The 21,978-nt window shown below is 34.5% G+C and overlaps 2 protein-coding genes across 5 annotated transcripts; one reads left to right on the top strand and one right to left on the bottom strand.

Annotated features, from left to right (window-relative positions):
- Positions 1-59: 59 nt before the first annotated feature.
- LOC111007748 (Calcineurin-like metallo-phosphoesterase superfamily protein) lies at positions 60-5,855 on the top strand. Of its 2 annotated transcripts, XM_022280221.2 has the most exons (9): positions 60-659; positions 836-1,063; positions 1,162-1,283; positions 4,119-4,179; positions 4,289-4,429; positions 4,603-4,710; positions 4,903-5,131; positions 5,230-5,472; positions 5,588-5,855. In XM_022280221.2, the coding sequence occupies exons 1-9, from the start codon at positions 480-482 to the stop codon at positions 5,668-5,670; spliced, it is 1,395 nt and encodes a 464-aa protein (XP_022135913.1). In that variant the 5' UTR covers positions 60-479; the 3' UTR covers positions 5,671-5,855. The 2 variants fall into 2 exon arrangements, with proteins under 2 accessions (XP_022135913.1, XP_087976083.1); XM_088119957.1 differs by lacking the exon at positions 4,289-4,429.
- A 2,363-nt stretch (positions 5,856-8,218) lies between these two features.
- Positions 8,219-21,703, bottom strand: LOC111024858 (Tetratricopeptide repeat (TPR)-like superfamily protein). 3 transcript variants are annotated; one of them, XM_022302741.2, is made up of 22 exons: positions 21,506-21,693; positions 21,283-21,402; positions 20,982-21,188; positions 20,770-20,892; positions 19,775-19,858; positions 19,648-19,698; positions 19,417-19,509; positions 18,558-18,680; positions 18,400-18,480; positions 17,114-17,361; positions 16,860-17,031; positions 15,472-15,587; positions 15,300-15,357; positions 14,923-14,988; positions 14,624-14,836; positions 14,409-14,460; positions 13,893-14,266; positions 13,679-13,773; positions 12,913-13,155; positions 9,719-10,362; positions 9,294-9,497; positions 8,219-8,776 (listed from the first exon to the last, which is right to left on the bottom strand). In XM_022302741.2, the coding sequence occupies exons 1-22, from the start codon at positions 21,506-21,508 to the stop codon at positions 8,592-8,594; spliced, it is 3,555 nt and encodes a 1,184-aa protein (XP_022158433.1). In that variant the 5' UTR covers positions 21,509-21,693; the 3' UTR covers positions 8,219-8,591. The 3 variants fall into 3 exon arrangements, 2 of the variants coding, with proteins under 2 accessions (XP_022158433.1, XP_022158379.1); XM_022302687.2 differs by having other exon boundaries at positions 18,558-18,698; XR_015788844.1 differs by lacking the exons at positions 8,219-8,776; positions 9,294-9,497; positions 9,719-10,362 and adding an exon at positions 13,428-13,506 and having other exon boundaries at positions 13,016-13,155; positions 18,558-18,698; positions 21,506-21,703.
- Positions 21,704-21,978: the final 275 nt, after the last annotated feature.

The raw sequence follows: 21,978 nt of genomic DNA on the forward strand, positions 1-21,978 counted from the left end.
GTTGAAATACTCTATTTTTTATATAAAGTATCAACGAATGCTAATATATTTTATTTGAAAAAGGGTGAGTGCAAATTCTCACTCTCGCAGGGTGGATTGAAAAAATTATATTCGTACATATCAAATACATTCATTCGATTTCCAGGCTCTCTCTCTTTTTTTTTTTGGCCCCTGATTTCCAGGCTCAGTTTTGGGCAATCAATAAATTTAATTAAGAAGGTGCAGAAGCAGACCAAATTCTTAGTTGCAAACTCGAGCTCAACTGCACTTCTTTGATTTCATAGGCACTCTTCCTTGATGGTTTGATTTTGTTATCAAGGCAGGTCGTGCTTCCTGATTAACTACTTTTCATTATCTGCTTCTTCTATTTGATTTCCTAGGCGAGTACGGAATCGATCCACTTATCTATGTTATCAGTTCAACATATTCTGCCACTACCGATCAACTTGTCCTTCCATTAGGGGAACAAAGAAACAGAAATGGGCATTGAGAGAAGATGGAGATGGTGGCGGGTTTTCATTGTAATTGGAGTGGCGGTCACTGGTTTTCGGTTTCCAGGAAGCAGTGCTTCCCAAACGGAGCAACAGAAACAGAAAGATCCCCACGCTGTAGTTTCCCGGATTGCGTTCGGATCATGCGCCAATCAGGACGCTCCTCAGGTTTTTTTTTTTGGTTCTTTTTTCCTTTTGTCCTTTTTAAAATTAACTTTATCTACGGACACGAGTGGTATATTCTAATTCTGTCTCAAAACAATTTTGTACTGCGACGTGAAAGGAATGAAAATCAATGTTTCTTATACTAGAAGTAAGATTTAACAAGGAGTCGTTTGTTGCAGCCAATCTGGAATTCCATAATCAACTTCGACCCGCAAGTTTTCATTTGGCTTGGTGATAACATCTACGGAGACATTAGGCGCCCTTTCAAACTACTTGGTCGGGAAAGGACGGCTGGACCATGGAAAAATGTTCCACGTTTTGCTCCTTCATCTGAGCAGGAAATGGTCCTCAAATATAAGAAGGGCAAGACAATTCCAGGTTATACTCGTCTTAGACAGAGGACCAAGGTGCCTGATCCGTAAATTCATCGAAAAATCCCGTACATGATTTGATATTTAAAGGCTAAAGGGAGGGTGCCACTTCTAAATTTTTTGTGGTGTTTTAGGTAATCGGTGTCTGGGATGACCATGATTATGGATTAAACGATGCTGGAAAGGAATTTACTGAGAAGGTCTCTAATCAGAAGCTTCTCCTTGATTTCTTAGATGAACCTCTTGATAGTCCAAGGTGGGAATTCCCCTTCTACTTTTACATATTATTTTCCTGACCTACGACTTCAGCTATTCCTGGAGTATGAGGGTTGTGTTTTTTTGGTTATCTGATTCTTATTTTAAATTCTCGATATTAACTCTCGCACTTTATTCCTTACGTCTGATTACTTCCATAAACTGAAATTAGAAAGTTGACGTTCATATTTAAAATTGTTGTTAGCAATAATGTAAACATACCATTATTCCATATGCAAGCATTCTGTACTACATCCACTATTTCTATGTTATGTCACCTTCTTCTTCATTTCTGTGCATAGCTCCTCTTTCTCCCGTATATGTCCATCTCAAATAGAAGTTGTCGTGAGGAGCTGGAAGTTTTCATGCAAAGCATTTTATTTGCATTGCAGAAACTCAAATTTGAGGTGTGAAGCATATGGTCATAAGATATTATGCTTTTACGCTGGGTGGTGGGTATAGAAGAACGACTTTTAACACCTTACGATTTTCTTTTCCATATTTTTTTATAAATATTTTGTCCAATATCTAGGAAGTTCTATAATAGTTTTAGACTCTGTTTTCTAGAACTTTACTTGTGAATCTGTTCCCGGAGCCTCAGTTATTGACTCTCCTATTATCATCAATTCACCAACTACCTTTGACCGCCTTGCACTGGGCTAATATTTGCACTAGTCTTAAATTAGGTGCTAGAGGTTAGAAAGCACTATTTGTAGGTCATCACAGTCCCTATTGAGAAGAGGTAAATTTCCGTAAAAGAGAGACTTCCATTCCTTTTTTTCCCCCCAAAAAGAGACAATTTCATTGATAGGAGGAAATTAGATTACAAGAAGAGGAGAGAACCGATATAGGGGTTACAAAAAAGCTCTTCAATTGGATAACAACTATAATGATGAAAGAGAGGAGAACATTTACACCAAGATATAACAAAAAAACTATAGATTAAAAAATGTTGTGAAGTGAGTGCTCCTTATCTTGAAGATCCTCTGATTTCTTTCCACCCACACGGTCCATAGTAGAGACCATATAAAATGTAACCAAAGGTAAAGTTTCTCCTTTTTCAAGGGACAACCAATGAGAATAGATGCCAATAAAAGAGGCATATCTGGAGGAAGAGCAACCGACCAGCCAAAGAGGGAAAGGATTTTGTTCCATAAGCTAAAGGAGAAGTTGCATGAGATGAACATGCCCAATGGATTCACTGTGTTGCTTGCACAAGACCCAACAATGAGGAGAGATGTTCATAAAGGGCATTCGCCTTTGAAGTTTGTCTCGAGTGTTAATGGCACGAAGGCTGATTTCCCGAAGAAAGAATTTAATCTTCTTGGGGGTAATGATCTTTCCAAATGGCCTTATACATAGAGTTGAAGAATCTAGTGGAGCTTGTTGGGAAATTGAAGACCCTGAATAATTTCTCCTTCCACAGAAATATCCAAACACAACAAAAATATATGAAAATAAGAAGAAAACTATGGAAGCACAAGAATAACGACACAGCAAAGGGCTACGTCCAGTATTCCACTCAAATGTGGGTAATTCACTTATAATTGTTTAAGGATTAGAATACAAAACTCTCCCAAAAAAATATCCCCCAGAGGCCCCAACAAAAGTCCTCTAGCTTGAGTATTATAACACACTATACTTAGGTACAGGAATAAAAAACACTCACTAAACCCATTTGATACAAAATCCTTTTCAACACTGCCCACAACTACTCAAATCTGTTTCATTTGGATTCTGTACAAATGAAACCTTAACATAAAGGTTCTATTTATAAGAGGCCAAATATTTTAATTCTTATAGGAAAACAATATTGTAATCCTTATAAGACAACAATATCTTACTCCCAGTAGGAATTGGTAATAGTGTTGAAAAATCCTTTTCTTCATAGTATATAGGTTTCCTGTTTTAGCTCCATAATCCCAACACTAAGAACCTTTGCAAGTCTTTGAGGAGAGAGCTGGTGGTATCGTGAGCTTCCAATCACCAAAAGATGGTGTCCCTGTTCGAGGAGAGCCAAGAGGTGGATAAATTGTGTAGAAGAGTAGCAAACTCCACAATATCGGCATCCTTTAAATTCCTTCTAAAATGTATGTCCCATGAGTTGTTTTCCATAGCCCAATACTCTTTAACAGAATCAGATTTTCTGTCATGTAAAGCAAAAAGGAGAGGATATGTGCAGCACAAAGGTTCATTATTAAGCCAAACATCTTTCCAAAAGATGGGAAGAGAACCCCTCCCACCTTATAAGGTATTATTTCCAAAATTAGAGATTTTTGTTTGTCAATGTCTCTCCTAAGGCCCTCTGGCAGATGCAAGGGAGCCGATTGATAGAAGGATTTCGATAATCTGTGATGGTAACTTGGCTTTAATCTCTCTTCTCCGAAGTGCATTGTATTCTGTGAGAAACCTCCAATTCCATTTGGCAAGAAGAGCTCTATTTTTACCTTTGATGCTATGAAGGCCCAGTCCACCTTCTTCAATAGGTTTCTGTACTTGATCCCACCTAACAAGATTTTGTCCCCCCTTGGAAACCGAAAACCAGTGACCGCCAATAGTTAATATCTAGCTCACAACTCTCTTGATTACTGGAATGGTAATCTTAAAATTCACACCAACTTTTTGTCATCTTTTAACTGACAACGGCGAAAGGATTGGTATACAGTGAATAGATAATTCAGACTATATTAAACTTAAATTACAAAAGATATGTAATTTATTATTTGTTCAGGCCTACAATAAATTAAATTTATATAGCAGTGCAACCCTGATTGTTAATTTACTTCTTTGTAGACATTTTTTTCTATTAAATTGTTTCCATAATTTTCAATTCCAGGCGGAAGCAGCATGGTGTGTATGCATCATATATATTTGGCCCTGTAGGTAAACAAATTAAGGTACAAAATGAAGCCCTATCAATGATTCTCACCTTCATAATTTGGTTTAGTGATGGTGTAACATATAATTAGCATTCGGCGACCATGTTTGTGACTTGAAGTTTAATAGGTTATACTACTAGATACTAGATATCACCGTGATCCAATGTTTAGTGATGGAACTATTCTGGGGTCTGCTCAACGGGCGTGGCTGGAGAGAGAGCTTAAGGGTCCGGAATCTGCAGTTACAATAATTGGGTCATCCATTCAGGTGTCTCAAGCCTACTTCAACAAGCTTTTAGCCTGTGCACCTTTTTCTGTGGATCTTTATTTACTCTTGTTCAGCGATGAATCTTATGATAAGAATTCTCCACTTCCTTGCGTCGTTTAGCAGGTGTCAGCTTTACATTTTTGAGTTCATGTCACAGTTATTCTGCAATTCAGGTTATATCTAATCTTTCAGCAACCACCAGTCCGTTGTTCTCTTTGGAGTCTTGGGGACGTTTCCCGAAGGAGAGAGATTTCCTTTTTAAGTTGATTGCAGATAGCAAGGTAAATATCCATTCCTATGCTCCAATTTTTTATTCAATGTTTCGAGAACTTAAGCCCAAAAGGTAAAGGCAAAAAAGGAAAGAGAGAGAAATCTTATAGTTCATGTGTTATTGAAAGTAACATTCCACCCTGCATTGTGTCTTTACTAATAGTTTGTTGTTGTTGTTGTTGTTGTTTTCTTTTGGATTTAAGAGAAAAGGAGTTTTCTTTATAAGCGGAGATGTTCATTTTGGAGAAATCTCACGCTATGATTGTGCTGTTGAATATCCGCTATATGACATAACCTCGAGTGGTCTTACCCAAGCGGTTGAGAGGGTGGTTCCGCGAGCATTACAATTTGTAGTGAGGTTTCTAGCGTGGTTGACCCCAACTACAATGAGAGTTATGAAAAGCAACTGCAGATACAACTCCTGCACGTTCGGTATGCCTTTGATCTTAAATTTAATGTTTAGAGTTTAGATGCATTCGGTGTTTCACCTCCCGTGTCTTGTTATTGTAAAATTATGGGTTCCCTTTTAGGCCAACCAAACTTTGGAGTCGTTGAAATCGATTGGGATGCAACTCCAGTAACAATAAAAATGGAAGTGCGAGATACAAATGGACTCCCCGCAGTTGGTGTGAACGTGTCCTTGAGTTCATTGCGCTCGGGAAACAGTGAGTATCTGTCAACGGGAGAATATGAGAGGCATTGTGTTCTGGAATCTACTTTGGGATGGGTAGTCAGATATCGGCTGGCAATTTTGTTTTGTTGTACCTTGACTTGTAAGTTACAAAACATGCATACTGATTTGTAGTAGGCTTCATCTCTGAGAAGCATTTATCCAGTAATATTATCATCTGTATCAGTAGTGATGGTTTGTTTACCTCAATGTTGCAGTACTGCTTCTCGCTTTGATGGGAATTGCTTATGCGGTCACATTGGCATGTAGGAGCTGCCTCCGAAAATGCAAGCGTGATTAAGAGGTTTTTTTTTTCTTTTTTTTCCCTTGTTCTTCTCGCTTTCTTGGGAGAGATCGGAGTTAAAAGATGCTGTAAAATGTAAAATTGACCGCCAATCCAATGGGACATCATACTCAACTAAAATTTCAGAGGTTGGAATCTGCATCTCATATGTTATTGAAAATAAAAAATTGGAATAGGTACCAGATGTATAGAGTACGTTTCTATTTACATAAGTTGGTTTGGTAACTATTTGTTCTTTCTATTTTTATTAAAAAAAAATAGAAATATATGTTTGGTAACTATTTCTTATTCTTCATTCTTAAAATTTTAATTAAAAAATTTATCTTTTATATGAAATTAACTTTTTTAAAACTAATATTTAATTTTTTATGTTATATTTATTATATATGTATTTTTATCTATGTTTTGAAAAAAATGGAAACGTAGATAAGAAATAAGAGATTTGATTTTATTATTTTCAAAATTTCTCCAAAATTTTGGTACAGGGTTCTAAAAATGTTTCTTAAAAATAGAAACAAAAAATATGAACACTCACCAAATGCTCAAGTTTCTCAAAAATTTGAGAAGAGAAACAGATTACCAATCAGAGTCCATAACAATTACTGCAAGATTGTTTCCTTATTTCTAGATAATTATCAATAAATTAACTAAATCATGTGCTAATATTATTTTAATGAAGAAATAATAAATCTTATTTGAGAGTAATATTGTTTGACCAATTTATTTATTATAACTATCTATTTTTTTTTGGTTTAACACGTGGAAATGACCTTTTAGTCGATGATACATGTGTTTAATTGTTGTGCTGCTCAAGTTTTTTAATATAAAACATTATTAACTTTTGTTGTTATAATATTTAATAATAAGGAATTATATTTTAACAATTTTATTGATAGTAATAATGTAAAATACATCAACTCGAAAAAGTTAGTATAATTTTTTATTAAAAGAAAAGGTATTAGTAAAAAAATATCGTTTAGTTTTAATTGTATGTGTGTCATCTAATAATAACATTTTATTTTAACAAATTAAACAATAACTAATAAAATAGAAATTCATGATTTTATTTAAAAAAAATCAAATTTACTAAAAAAATATATTAGGATAATGATGTATGTTAATTGAAATAAAAAGGATTTTTTTAAGAATTAAAAATGATTAATACTATAAATAAAGAAAACATTATTAAATTTATTTTTTTCTCTCTAAAATATCTCATGCTCTAACTTTTCTCTAACATATGTCTTCTTTTCATTTTTATCTTTCTGACATTAATTTCTTTAATTAATACCTTTCCTTAAAAATATTTGGTTATTTGACTTTTTCTCTTTCTAACATTTATTTTTCTTTTTCCAATTAATATTCCCTTCCTAACATGTCCTACTCTTTCATTTTTCTCCAACACTTGAAAAATTCTCTAACATTTACGCTTCTTTCTATACTTAATAACTTATATGCTTCTAATTTACTATTAATGTACCTCTTATATAACCATGATATCTATTAATATAATTATGATACATGTGTGTTGATATAATACTGTTATATCCAATATTTTTTCATATGAAAACAATGGTGCAAAAAAATTTTTGAAATATAAAATTATTGTATAAAAAGTTTATGTGGATCATGCACGTAAAAAAAAATTAAAAATATGATATACTTTATAAATTTAAATAGTTTATATCCCTTATATTTAGTATCTAATTAATATTAATATAGAATAATTACTAGTGATATAGTAATCAATAATATTAGTATACCAACTAACAAATTGCAATGACAAACTAGAATTTAAACAACTGATATACCTTATATTTAGTATATCAATTACAAATATATTTAGTATATCGTAAATTTGAGGTACATCAGATATATATACATTAGAGGTATAATACAAACATCTAATAATGTATATTATGAGTATATTTAATAATGTATATCGGATGTATATCAGAAGTACATCGAATGTATATCATATATAGATTGAATGTATATCAGAAATATATCAAAGGCATATCATATATAGATTGAAAGTATATCAAATACGGATATACATTAGATGTATATCGGATATCATAGGGGTAAAATCAGAATGATAAAAACTTTGAAAATAAAATTTCAAAAATGTTGCTATATTTTAAATTTTGAAAAGCTGGTCAGATTTTTTGAAATATAAATTATTTTTACTATCCACTACACATGTTCTATTTCTCATTTCAAGAAACAAAAATTGAATGGAAAAAACTCAAAAATCCAAAGCAAGGGATCTGATGAAACCTCAATATAACAATAAATTCAATGAAAGAATATTCCATGTTTTTGTGTTATGTTTGACAGCAGGTTTAAAAATTAAATCTCAATTTAAAAATTTATTCTATTAACATATATACAAATTATTATTTAACAATATTATATAATTTATAATATATATTACATTTTACATGATTTAATTTTAACAAACATAATATATTTCTACATGATATATATTATATCTCACATGATTGCATACCAAACAGGCTCATAGCTATCTCAGTCAGAAGAAAAAAAAAAAACCTCATAGCTATCCATTTTGAAACTCTTTCAAACAAGTTCTTCAAAACTTATAGTTCATAGTTTCTTGAAAACACAACATTTTCACATTTGAAGTTCCGTATTTGCATAATTAACTACAATTTCTTTCTTGGTTTTTTGAAAACATCAACTTCTCCTAGGTCTAATCTTAAAACTTAGATATGGCCACTTTATTTCCAAGAACAAAAAACTTTCTAGCCCCAAAGAACTTTAGCTAGTTAATACAACAGCTCAAAGGGAGAAATTAAGAAATAATGGGAAACCACTGCCATCATCCGACAATATGATTTGAATTCTGTCCCAGGACACGGGAGAAATCAAGCTCAAATTCCGGCATGGAAATGTCAGATCTCCTTCCACAAGCTCTGCAACACCTTCCAGTATCTCATACAAGAAGGGTTTACGTGGATTGCACGAAGAACCCATCTCAGAGGAGGCTGACGTGACTCGACGCCCAATTGATCAGACCCAACTTTCGACTGTTTTGCAAACAAATGCATTTGAAACAACAGCTCTGCAGACCTCATATCTGCCAGAAACATGCTTACAGTTATCAGGGTTCGTTCATTATAACATATTACTCTTCATGGAATCAATAGTGGACAATATAATTTCTATACAGAAAGATATACTTAAAACACTTCATATAGAAGACTAATTGAACGCCTTTTTTGAAAACTAACCGAATAGAACAAGTAGTGTTAATTTCAACCTGTGATAGAAGTTACTCTCATCCCCTCGATGAGAAAAGGTGTTAGGTCCCGACTACAAGAAAGTGACAATAGAACTATATTGCAATATCAAAAAAAAATTACAATATCAATAGCCTTTCGTGAGGGGTATCTCTCACACTTCTTCACACGACTATTCCTAATCCTCCATCTATTCCCTCTATTTATAACCAACTCATCCCTAACTAATTACCATAATGCCCTCACTGACATCCTAGTAATATTATCAATATATGTTCCTCCTAGTACTCTCACAGAAGGTCAACGATGATTTTCTTAGATTAAAAAAAATCAGACTGAGAAACACAGATAAACCTGGTGGCCACGAGAACCATTCGAAACGAAGGTTTGACTCCCACTTTTCTTTCAAGCCAAGGCTCCCTTCTGCTTGAGCCAGCATGATCGATACAATAGGTACTGGAACAACAGAAATTACTTGAGCTTTGAGGAGACTGTTCACAGCCAGCATCAAGAAATGAGAACTGCAAAGCTGCCTCGCAAGTTCCATGCAGGTTACACCTGAGTTAATTAGAGATTAAATAAATAACCACTGCACAAATGGAAATCTGAACTGAGATTAAAACGTCTTAGAGTGGATGAACCCACAACAAAATAATTTAGGAAAAAAAAAACTAAAAGGATGCCGCAGCTGAAAATAGCAACACAATGCCACTTAAAACATATAAGCCTTTTGGAAGAAATAGCTTGCACACAGTTTGAGTCGAATTGTCAGAAAGTACCATGACAGAGGAGGTGACAGACATCATCGCATCCCAACGAACAAGCTTGAGCAAAAAACTTCTCAGCAACCATAAAATCCTGGCTCCAAAAGGATGTTAAACCATCCACCATACTAAACATGGGCATTGACATGTGTTGTAGATTCTCTCTCTCTTTCAAGCATTCCTTAAAACTACGTTCTAAGATATTGGATTCAGCATGAAGCTCATATCGAGATGCAATGAATTTAAGACATACCCAACCAAGATAGTTATCTGTCTGTAAGTCCAAACATTTTATGAACTCTCTGCGGAGGTTGTTAGAATCATTTTCTGCAGCATAGGCTCGGCATAGTAACAAGTGTGCACAAAATAGATAATTATCAGGAAGTGAAATAGACGACGCAGCTTCCGCGTAGTTAATGCATTTAATTTGGCTACCGCCTTGGAAACTGATCTCAGATGCACAAAGTAACAGCTGAAACTTTTTATATTGATAGGACGTATCTTTTTTCAAATATAATTCATTGGAAAAGGCAACCGAGATTAGCCGCTCAATCGTCACACGTAGATGATAAGGGAATCTTTCTTCACGTGCCTTCTGCAGAAAGTTCAGTATAAGAAGATATCGAGCATCATAGTTCCATGGCTCTTGATGCAAGCACCTGTAAATGAGAAAAAAAAAAGATAAAACTTGTTTTTTCCTGACCTTTGGATGTAAGTAAGGATCTAATACAAATATGTTAAAACATCACAAGCACACATAAGATGGAGGCTCAAAAAAGTTCTTCCCACAAACTTATCTCAGAATTTCACTTTTGTTGCAGGAAGACAAATCTCGGATGCATCCTTAATTGTAAACAAGTTTATAGATGAGTTTATAGATGAGTGGAAAAGAAAGAAGAAAACAAGTGTAGTCCTAAAACTTAACATTGAGAAAGCATTAGACAAAGTTTACTGGGACTTCTTTGATGAGATCCTTTTATCTCCCTTCCTTTTCATTATGATTATGGATTGTTTCAGTAGGATTATGGTACATGAAGCAAGCTCGAATCTCATAAAAGGTTTTGATGTGGGGAATAAATTAGTTGGTATCCACTGTCTCTTATTCACGGATGACACCATTCTTTTCTCTCCATATAACGAACCAGATATCACTAATCTCTTCAACATTTTCAACATTGGTCATTTATTTGAAGGAGCATCACGGCTGAATATTAATCACCATAAATCTGTGCTTTGGTAATCAATCTGGAAGAAGACGAGGTGAATTGGCTAGAAAATTTGGTTGCAAGGTGAGGTCCTGGCCAAATTCTTACCTAGGTCTTCTTTGAATGGTAAACATCAATCTTTGTCGCCTTGGGAATAAATGATTGAAAAGGTGAAAAAAGAATTCAAAGTTCGAAGGAACTCTAATATATCCAAGGAGGGAGACTCACCCATATTCAAGCCACATTGATGTACCTCCTTTACCGTCTTTATTTGCCATGCCATCAAAAGGTCATTCTTTAGAGAGAATTTTCAGAAACTTTCTTTGGAAAGGAGAGGGTCAAAACGAAGGTATGCATCTTGTGAAATGGGAAAATTTTCTCCTCCCCATTGAGAATGGGATCTTGGTATCTAGTCTTAAAAACAAGAATAGAATTCTCCTGGGCAAATGGATATGGAGATATATCAATGAAAAATCGACATTTTGGGGAAGTTGCCGATGCAAAATATGGGCCTCCAACATCAATAACTAAGCTAGGAACCTTTTTTGTATCTACAGCAAGAGGGCCCTTGGAAATCTATCTTGAAGTTTCAGAATCTGATTTTTGATAGATTATCATTCAAAATTGGTGATGGGGCAAATATTTCCTTTTGAAGGATATGTATGGCTATCGGAAACTGCCTTAGCTCAAAAATCCCCCCTTCTTTTTCACTTAACCTTGAAAATACAGGTTGTTCGTGACGTTTGGGTGGATGAATCGGGGGCATGGAACCTTAGATTGAGAAGAAACTTAAAAGATGAGAAAATCAATGAATGGGCTGAGCTACTACATTATCTCTCCACAATTCATCTAAATAATCTCATGGACAAATCTTTTTGGAAGCTCAAAACAAACCGGTTGTTCTCAACAAATTCTCTTCTTCCAAGGAATCTTAGATGAAGCCCCGCATTTGAATCATGCCATTTGGAAAGGCCATTATCCCAGAAGAGTAAAATTTTTCCTTTGGAAGCAGTCATAAAAGCTATCAACACTCAAGATAAACTTCAAAAAAGAATGTCATACATGAATATTTCACCACAATGGTGCTCGCTGTGCAAGAACAATCTTGAGTCACAAAATCATATCTTCATAATTTGTGAGTTTGCTAAAACTTTTTGGACTCATCTTCTATCTAGTTTTGGTTTACATTGGCTTTTCCAAATTATGCTTCATCTCTCCTAACTATTGCCCTTAGAAACCATCAGTTTAAAAGTGAAAAGAAGCTTCTATTGATGAACTTCGTTCAAGCATTCTTTTGGGTTACTTAAATCAATCAAAGATATTCAAAGACACTATGCGGTCCTTTCATCAATTTTTTGATGATAGTTTTTTTTTTTTTTTGTTACTTGGTGTAAATGTTCACCTCTTCTTCATTACTATAGCTTCTCTTCTCTTCTATCCAATTGGAGAAGTTTTTTATAACTTCATTGAATTGAGTTTTGTCCCACCTTTTGTAATTTCATATCACAAGAAAAACAGCACACATAATATTTAAATTATTCTAAGCGTGTCAATAAGCCTATTATGCATGCAAACATGCCCCATTATATTTCCTGCAATCATCACACAAAAATATCCTTGTCCATTTGACTGTTTGAGTCATGTCCGAACACCCAGAAAAGAAAATACAACAAAGATATCTGTAAAATTATATCAAAGTCAACAACAAAAAGCCACTACTCTTGAAAAGGAACCTAAAGAATCAGACTACTTTTTTGAGTTGAACAATTGCAGGATGGAGATTAAGCCATCAATCTTTGGGATGGTAATTAGTATTGTATTCCACTTATGCTCAAATTGGCAATTTCAAGCTAATTATTGTATTCCATAAATTGCATCAACATTTTTTACAAACAATCATTGGTGTTTGGACTATTTAGCTTAATTGGAACATGGTGTGTATAAACTACATCAATTAACAAGAAAAGTACTCGTTCAAAGCTATTAAAAAGTACAGCAACATACTTCTGAAGTTCTCGGATGATCCCAATCCCGTTCTGGCACTGATATGAACATGTTGGGAAAGAAAATCGCGGATGACTGGTGCCAATTGTATAGCAGGCAACTGCTCCAGCACCATGAATTTCATATGCAGATTTCAGACCTCCATTTTGTTTGTCAAAACCATACAACATGTTGCAGCACCTAGTAGCACTGTGACTGTCATCTCTTTCTTCGTTGGATAACAAAAGATAACCAAGCAGGTTCCTGTTTGGAACATGTTATTTAGACCCTTCAATACAATAGTATGGTGGTATAATGACAAGCAAAAATAGAGGGCCATTTACTAAATAAATCTAGAGAGAGGAATCTGATGAACCAAAGCCAACAATGGGCAGACATAATGCACTAATAACAATAAAAATTCATCACACAAATAAAATACGTTGGCAAACTTTTACAAGATCAAACTAACCCAAGCAAGAAGAAAGGTCAATCAATCATGCCAAATTCATAAGATTAGTATGTAATCCCCCCACCTCCTCAACGAAAAGAGAAGAGAAGAGAGAAGGTTCTTGAACATGGTAAAGTATACTTGCGGGACTTCAGCAGCAGTACCTAACAACACTAGACTCGTGAAATTATGAAATGATTTAACAATCAAACACTACGGTGAAATAATTCTTAGTGGTAAATCAAGTGCAAAATTAGGCTTATAAGTTATATTTTAAGAAGGGGAGACCAGGTTAATTGTGAAGAAAGGTTGATCTTCATCATAGAGTAGATCTACCTTATCAAACTACTATTGGGGTATGCATGAAGAGCTTTTCTGAGATGCATCACTCCACTCCGAAATCCTAGGCAGTTATCGGATCGATGTTTGATCTGTTTGGCCAAAAGGATCATATCAAGTCACTGTGTTAACAACCAGATATGATTATTATATGGACAAATTCAGAAGATGAAAAAGACTCAGGTTCCAACAGCTAGAATAGGAAGCTAACCAACTTAGAGAGAGCAATCAAAAAGTGCATTTTAGTGATCTCTTCATGAGACCGGAGACACGAACGGCTGCTTAAAACAATAGGCTCAAGCCGATCACTCCAATCAATAGCATGAATAGCAAACACTACAAAGCTCATTTTTGAACTCTGGAAAAAATCTTTTGGCATCTTCATGATACTGCTAATTGCTGGATCCAATCCGGATATTGTATACAACAATCTACATATGAAACTAACAGATGCTGCAACGCATGTTCTTTCCATGGTAGAGATGCCAGCAGCAAGGGTTCTCACAGCAGTAAGGGCCTGTTCATTTTTTCCAAATTGCCATAGAGAAAAAGCATATACCTGCAAACCTTGAACATCGAGCATGCCTGGAACCATAAAAAATTTCAAATCTCCAATACTAATTTGCTAGAGATTTCTCATTCTTTTCGTATAACAATTAGAGATTTCTCACTTGTATAACAATTAACTGAAAAAAGTTAGCTCCAATAAGTAAGCCAAAATCAGAACCTTCTTTAGTCAAATTTTCACATTCCTGCGAAGCTTCAAAGAAATTACCCACCTGCACAAAAGAAATAGCAGTTCAGAGAGAGGAAATTCTCTTTTTGAGTTTATGTAAGAAACTTCTCCATCAAGAATAGTAATAGCAAGAGAAAACCAGAAGGGATTTAGGTTTCATGGTACACAAGTATAGGTCAAGAAGAAAAAATTCTTGTAAAATTTACCATGCAGAGTGATCTGGCTAAGTTGATTGATATATCTCTGACATGAGACCTTGGAACCCTATTTGAAAAATAGCTGATTGAGAGGCGTGCTAGACGATAAGCAGCAACAGCAGATTGATAGTCTAAGTGTGCCTCAAAAGCTAGTCCATTCAAATTATGGGATTCCGGGTAACAAGGTGCAAGTTGAACAGCCTGACGTATGGCTCCAAACACCTGGACATAAAAAAAATTCATTAATATCTTCTGAAGCAAAAAGGATATCGAGTAGAATTTAATCTACCAATTAACAATAATCATACCTGTGGAGATGAAAGATGGCCTGCCTGCAGAGAAAGCCTGGCAAGACCAATTTGGAATTCCGCCACCTACAAAGGATATGGTTTTTTTTAGAATATTTTGTGGATAAACACCACTAAAGAGCCAATGGCTGCACACAATCAATAAAAAGAAAAGCTATAAAAAAAAATGTTAGAAAGAAACTTGAGAGCCGAGATTTGGGGTGTCGGGAGGCTGAAAATGGAAAAGAAAGAAATTAATTTAACAATTATTATTATTTCAAATAACCAAACGGAACAGAGAACCTGATTCCATTATCTTAAAACAGAAGCAAAATGAGCCAATCCTTTCATCCTTTCAGTTATATTATATGAATGATATGAAAAGACAGAAAAATTACAGGTAGTATTTGAGCAGCTCTCAAACAGCTTTCAAACGCTTCATCTGATGTGGACTCCCTGTCAAATAGAAATCTCATCAATCAAACATCCTTGATTTCCCACCCCCCACCCACAAAAACAAATCTTTTCCTCATGATGAAAAACATATCCAAAAGAACATTTCTATATCACCTAATGTTCAAATCAGCTGACATGCCAGCCCAGGGTATCGCTAGCGAAGGATCTATACTTCTGGCGTAATCAAATGCCTCCTTTGCCAATTGCTTCTCACCCCTATTCCTGTATAGCTGTAAAGGAATGTGTAAGAAACATAGAAAAGTTCCAAAGTCAAGGAACATGAAAATCTTCATCATCGCCAAACCAAGCATAAAGTACATGCTTGCACTGCCCACACATTTTCCAACCACATCCAATTTCCCCCAATGTGTTCAAAAGATTGAGCTGTTCCATATTCTATCATTCTCAATTTCAGGGGTATTCTTGTAAATCTCATCACTTGTGTATGGGTTCTTTGATAGAGCAAAGATTTTTCTTCCCCTGCCCATTAGTACTTCCATAATTTGCAACAGAATTATCAGCTATCATTTATTGTATAATAAAAATGTTTAATCCTTCTCCTAAACCGTTCTCTCTTTTTTTCCTTCCTAAATAATCATGTGACGAGAATTCAATTGTTTGACGTCTCTCTAATTCCTATTCATGTAAAAGGTAATCGAAGTAGGGATAAGAAGACTCAAAACATCATATTTATAAAACCATCCAAATCTATCATGGTAAATGAAGCATATTTCACTAATTTCATTTAGTACGAAGGATATAAGTGGTACATGAGTAGATAACAAGCCAGAAATAATTATTGACAAGTAAGAGCATGTAACTGTGCATTTACATTATTAAACGGAGTTATAAATTTTAATCATTAGATAACAAAAGTAAACTAAACGTCATTTGAGAATGGGAATAAGATTGAAATGGCTACCCCACCTAAGGGCGGAGCAAAGAAGGAGCCCCCCTCTTACTTTTTCGATCTTTTGCCCTTTTCTCTAATTCCCCTCTAAATTTGTAGAATTGAAAGTTCTTTTTTTTAGTACTTTAAAATTGGAAGTTTATAGATATAAAAAGTTATAATATAAATGTTTACCCCTCCCTAAAAAAATTTCTGGCATTGCCCTGACCCTGCCCAATGGTCTAACATTCCCATATAAATACAGTACATTCTCAATCTGTTTGGCAGCTCTATCGCAATATCCAAGGCTTCTCGGAGGTGAATGATTTTTAAATATAAAAATATAACTGAGGGTTGAATTTTCAATGAAGTAAACATGACTTTGACCTCATAGAACCAATAATTCATGAATTTAATCGCTCACAGCTCAAAAAAAAATTCATTAAATGATTTGTGGTCCAAGCTCATGTTTTGTTTTGCAGATCATTATTCTCCTAAAACTCCTCCCTTTTTGAGCCTCACAAACCACACTTTCAATTTTATTTCTAAAAAGGTTTTAAAAATCCTGAAAAATGACACGTTCTTAAAGCAGTATACTAGTATATAAAAATACCTTCCCAAGATAAGCCCAGGCTACAGCTAGAGATCCGTCTAACTGCAATGCCCTTATGTAAGCATGTTGCTTCAATGCATCCTGGTTAGAGAGGCATCCCATTGCCACCCAAAATTCATGATTGTCACCCTCGAGCATCAAGGCCCCTAATGTCATCTTTTCAGATATCTGCCTGGAATGGAGGATGAGAATCTAAGAAAGTTGTCGAATAATACAATGACATCAGAAGAGGACAGAGTAAATAGATGCCATACCAGGAATTGAATCCAGATCCAGAGTCATTGCTCGAGGAGGAAATAAGATCTAAAGTGATAGCAATATCTGTGTAAATATTAGCTTCCCATGGAGCCAAGTGCAGAGCTTGCTGGTAGGAACATCTGGCAGAAAATAAAGCCAAACTGCAGGTCTGTTTCCAGGAGAGGACGGAAGATCTAAAAGATTCTGAACTCATTCCTACTCCACAGTCATCTCCCATCCATGGATAACATTTTGCATACGTAAGCTAAATAAGATATATAATTCATATCACATGATTGGATTTGGTCATGTCAGAATACGAATAGCACGATGAAGTGTAAGCAAATATTAGCACTGGACCAATGTTTCTAGGTTTTAGAGGCTTGCTTCAGGGAGGGGCTCAAACTTTTAGCCCCAAAGTTTATGCTTCTTTGAATCATACAAGGCTTATGCCTCTTGTATATGAAGCTTGCACCTCCATGAGAATGCACAATTTGTGTGTCTCATGTAATGGTTAGAAGAAGAATGATAATTGGCTAATTGTTCTGTACAATATGAAAATTCATGTCTATAATGCTAATACTAATACATCATAAACTATGGTAATCCAGCCGCCCATTAAATGGCGCTTTACAATCTTTATTCAAGTAAGTTCAATTGAGAGAAGTTAGTTCTTTTTTCATTCTATAAAATCATTATGCTCAGTAATACCTAATTATACATTTTTATGATTTTATTATTGTTTTTTATTAGTTAAAATACTATTTTGGTCCATTTTAGCACCTGTACTTTTGAAAGGTTCGTTTTGATCCCTGTATTTTTTTAAAATGACCATTTTGGTCCCGAGTTACAAAATTTTAGCACAAATTCTACGAATAATGAGAACTCTTTAACATAAAATCATGGTTACATTTCAAAAAAAATATTGAGTTCACTATTGTGTTGAAGCTGTGACAAAAAAAATTAAATTAAAAATAAAATTAAAAGACCAAAATGACCATATTTTAAAAGTCCAATGACCAAAACGAACATTTTGTAATTACGGAAACTAAAATGAACATTTTGAAAATACAGGAACCAAAATGAACCAAAGCTTAAAGTAGAGAAACCAAAATAGTATTTCAACCCTTTTTTTATTTAAATTAGGGCTAACATCTCACACTTCTTCCCAAAGTTGCCTCTAGCCTTTTAGAACATTAATGGGAACTATAGTACCCTCAAAAATTAGGTCCACTTTCCCATTACCTAACCTAAGATGAAATAAAATCAATAGGCTAACTTATTTAAAAAGAATCATGCATACCTGAATATCTCCAAGCAACTTCCAAATACACGACAAGTTTCCAGCTAAATGAGTACTTCCTCTTGCAACTTTAGATGCTTCCTAAAATCAGTAAAATAAAATCTTGTAACGAAAGAAAAAGGGTTAAAAAGTAATATCATTCAAATACAAGATCAAACCTCTGACAAAAAGGATGCCCATTTAAACGCCCCTTTATTAATGCATTCCTTTGCCAAACCAAGAAGCCCTGAAGAGAGCCCAAATTGTGCAGTAATACTTTTAGGTGATATCTCTAGAGCTTGCTGAAAGTGTTCAACTCCCTTTTCAAATTCGTTAAAGCATCATGACCAAATAAAATAAGTGACTTGGGAAACGTATCAGAAGTTTCAAAGGCATATGAATCTCTGGTTAATAAATAAATTTAATTTCAAGTGCAGATATATATAACTGCATCAATGCAGAGGCAACTCACCCATATATTTCCCCAATCACTCAAACTCACAACTCATAAGTTTTAAAGAAAAAGAGCTCCTTTGGAAGCACATTATTAGAGCGTTTATTTTACAACATGGAATGAAAGGAATCAAAAGACTTTTTGCTGAAAAAGAGCTTTCATGTGATGGACTCTGTGACAACATTATTTTTCATGCTATTTCTTGGTGTAAATCGTCTTCACTCTTTCCTCATATAATTTTTATTCTCGTTTGACCAATTGGAGAAATTTCTTCTAACTCCATCAGTTTTGGGGTTCCCCCCCTCCTCTTTTAATTTCATACATCACATTGTTTCTTATTAAAAAAAAGGGCACAACAAAGATATCTTATTCGTTTACATAACTGCTCAACTAAACCAACAATGTATTATTTCAACAACATTAATCCACTTCTAAATAAAAACATGAATAAGGCAGGTTCATCAGGGAAAGTTAGCTAACTCTCATTGTCCAGCCAACAACCAAATGTCAGACGCACAATCAATACCATATAAATGAATGAAAGATAGCAATCTGTAAATACAAATATGGTAGACAAGTCTTACTTTCTTGAACGAACCAAGCGTCAAGAAAATATTTCCACTCTCAACCCAAGCAAGAACTCTATCTTCTTCAATTTCAATGGCCCGAGCATAAGACTGTTCAAAGAGAAAATAATGTAGGCTTTAAAATGAACTCTATCTCACTCCACAAAAGAAGAGAAAAACAACTCTGTTCATCAGAGATAGGGAAGAAGAAAACCAATACCAAAGGTAGAAGATCGAGAAATCAACTACCTTAATTGCAGCAGTAAATCTGCCAAGTCGCTGATACGCAAGACCCAGGGCCTAAAACAATTAGGTAATTCAACATTAGCTGGACTCAATAGGTACAATGAAAATGTTTAAAAAAATTAAAGCTTACTTCCCACAGATCAGCACAAGAAGGATATCCTCGAATGGCATGCTGAAGACTTAGAACAGCTTCAGCCCATTTCTTTTCATAAACCTGCCAATAGGTAAGCAGTAGAACAGAGCTAAGAGAAAATAGAATGCAAAGTCAAGTTTATACGTTGTTTTAATACTGTAATTTTTAATAATATTCATTAATGGACTTCTAACAGATTTAATGTAAAGGTGTTCAAAATTATGAAAACATATCATGTGTTCGTTCCAGGCCAATATATGATTCACGGCAGTAAATTGATGGGGTAACATAATATTAAAAGATACAATCATTTCCAATTTATAAAGTAAATTGAAATGTCAGACAATTATTATAAGCAATCAATCTAGTAATCAGTAGTTTTATGTTATGGTATCATGTTATTTTTAATTATAAAATTGAATCAAATATGTTATAGATAATATGGTAATTACAAATGATAGTGTATATCGTTAAAACAAAATTGATTAATTAATGTTAAATTATATTGACTACTTATAAGTTTGGGTTTTAAAAAATTAAGTATATTTCCTCACAATTACTTTATTTGATTTCAAATTTCTTTCCGAATGGTTCTTTATTAAATTTTGACTAAGATTTTAAAAACATTTATAAAAATAGATAACAATCTTATCTAAAAAAATAAAAATAGATAACAAGGACGGGAGATGGAACCTCCAACCTCTAAATAATAAGAGTTATGCTCATGTTGGCCATAAATATAGTGTTTACCAGCATAAATTTCAAAACCTAAAAACCAAATATTATTTATGTATAATAATAATATTTTAATTCTAAAAATTTAAGAGGCAAGTAAAAGTAAAAACTTCTAATTCCTTTACACAAAATTTTAAATTTAAAACACTGCAATGACCAATTGCCCTACTCCTTACGTCCCTGGTGTTGTTCAACAGTACTGAGATAACGGGGAAAATAGAATGATAACAGAGAGATAACAGCCAAAAGTTGAGAACCTGCAAGTAGCCCAACCTCCGGAAAGCCCAGAAGGCCCTGGGTGACTTAGCAGAAGCCTCTTTGCATATAGCAACCTCTAGACTTTCCTTTCCTTCATGGTGTAACAGATTGCACAAGGCTTCCTATTTATAATCGTCAGTAGGAACAATATTAAAACTGGTATCGGATAACACGGAGAAATAGACCAAGTAAAATAGAAGGAAAGACGCACCCCAGATTGAAAATCTTCAGCATCGAGACTGACAGCTCTCTGGTAGCACTTAAGAGCCCTCTCGATATCGACAGAAAATGTGGCGTAATAATGCCCTAAATATTTGAAAGCGGCACCATTCCGATTGTCTAACTTGGCTGATTTCAGGAAATGGTCCGCCGCAGCCGCCTTATCGTGGCTTCGTCCATTGTCCCACAGGAAAATCCCCTAAAATTTGCAGATGCAGAATTTTGTACATAAGTTATACATTAAATATTGTTTATGAGCACGCGGGGCTGAATCAATGATGTGCGAAAATTACGAGTTTCAAATGGGAAGAGGGGTCGTCTGGATGAGCGTCAACTGCTTCTTGCAATTGTATTGTCGTAATATAAGGGGTCCCCGGTTCTCCTACATGTTCTTTTTCTACTGCAATCTCTTCCTGGTACGATAATGAAAAGAAAAGGAGAGAAGTCAATGAAACCAGGAAGAATCAACTGTGACGGTAGAAGATGGGGAAGACCAGAAGAGAGAAGAAAGCGTGCCATTGTTATGCCAGTAACTGACGTTGTTGTGCATCTGAGTACTAAACAGTAAACCCTAAACCGCCCTGAAAGCTCGCTCTCGTGGTTCGCTCACCAGCTAATGTCAAGTAAATGTAAATCCATCCTCCGCGGCCGGAGTAGCACATTAACAGCGCCTCGATGGTTTTTATAGTTCTTTTTAGCTAAAGAGCGGAAAATGGCCTCGATATTTGAGGTGAAAGAAAATGGGAAAATATAATGGTTGTGAATTGTGATTTATAGAGGAAATAAAAACAGAGTTGGTATTTGTTTTGAAATATATGTTTATCGGTATATTTTAGAAATTAAATTTCAATTTAAAGAAGTATTTAATAATATATGTGTAAATTAAGGTAGTTACCAACTTAATATTTAATTTAATTTAAGATAATATTAACTAATTTATATATACGTTATAAATTTTGTGTAAATATTATTTTTGTTATATTATATAC

The sequence above is a fragment of the Momordica charantia genome (assembly GCF_013281855.1).
Source record: "Momordica charantia cultivar OHB3-1 chromosome 11 unlocalized genomic scaffold, Mcharantia_2.0 BLBB01000011.1, whole genome shotgun sequence".
NCBI classification, from domain to species: Eukaryota; Viridiplantae; Streptophyta; class Magnoliopsida; order Cucurbitales; family Cucurbitaceae; genus Momordica; species Momordica charantia.

Coding starts and splice junctions, on each gene's coding strand:
- LOC111007748 (XM_022280221.2), top strand. CDS start 480: ATGGGCATTGAGAGAAGATGGAGATGGTGGCGGGTTTTCATTGTAATT. Junction 1,064..1,161: donor GTCTTAGACAGAGGACCAAG/GTGCCTGATCCG, acceptor GTGGTGTTTTAG/GTAATCGGTGTCTGGGATGA. Junction 4,180..4,288: donor CTGTAGGTAAACAAATTAAG/GTACAAAATGAA, acceptor GAAGTTTAATAG/GTTATACTACTAGATACTAG.
- LOC111024858 (XM_022302687.2), bottom strand. Junction 20,893..20,981: donor CTGAAGATTTTCAATCTGGG/GTGCGTCTTTCC, acceptor GATTATAAATAG/GAAGCCTTGTGCAATCTGTT. Junction 19,510..19,647: donor GATTTACTGCTGCAATTAAG/GTAGTTGATTTC, acceptor CTCTTTGAACAG/TCTTATGCTCGGGCCATTGA.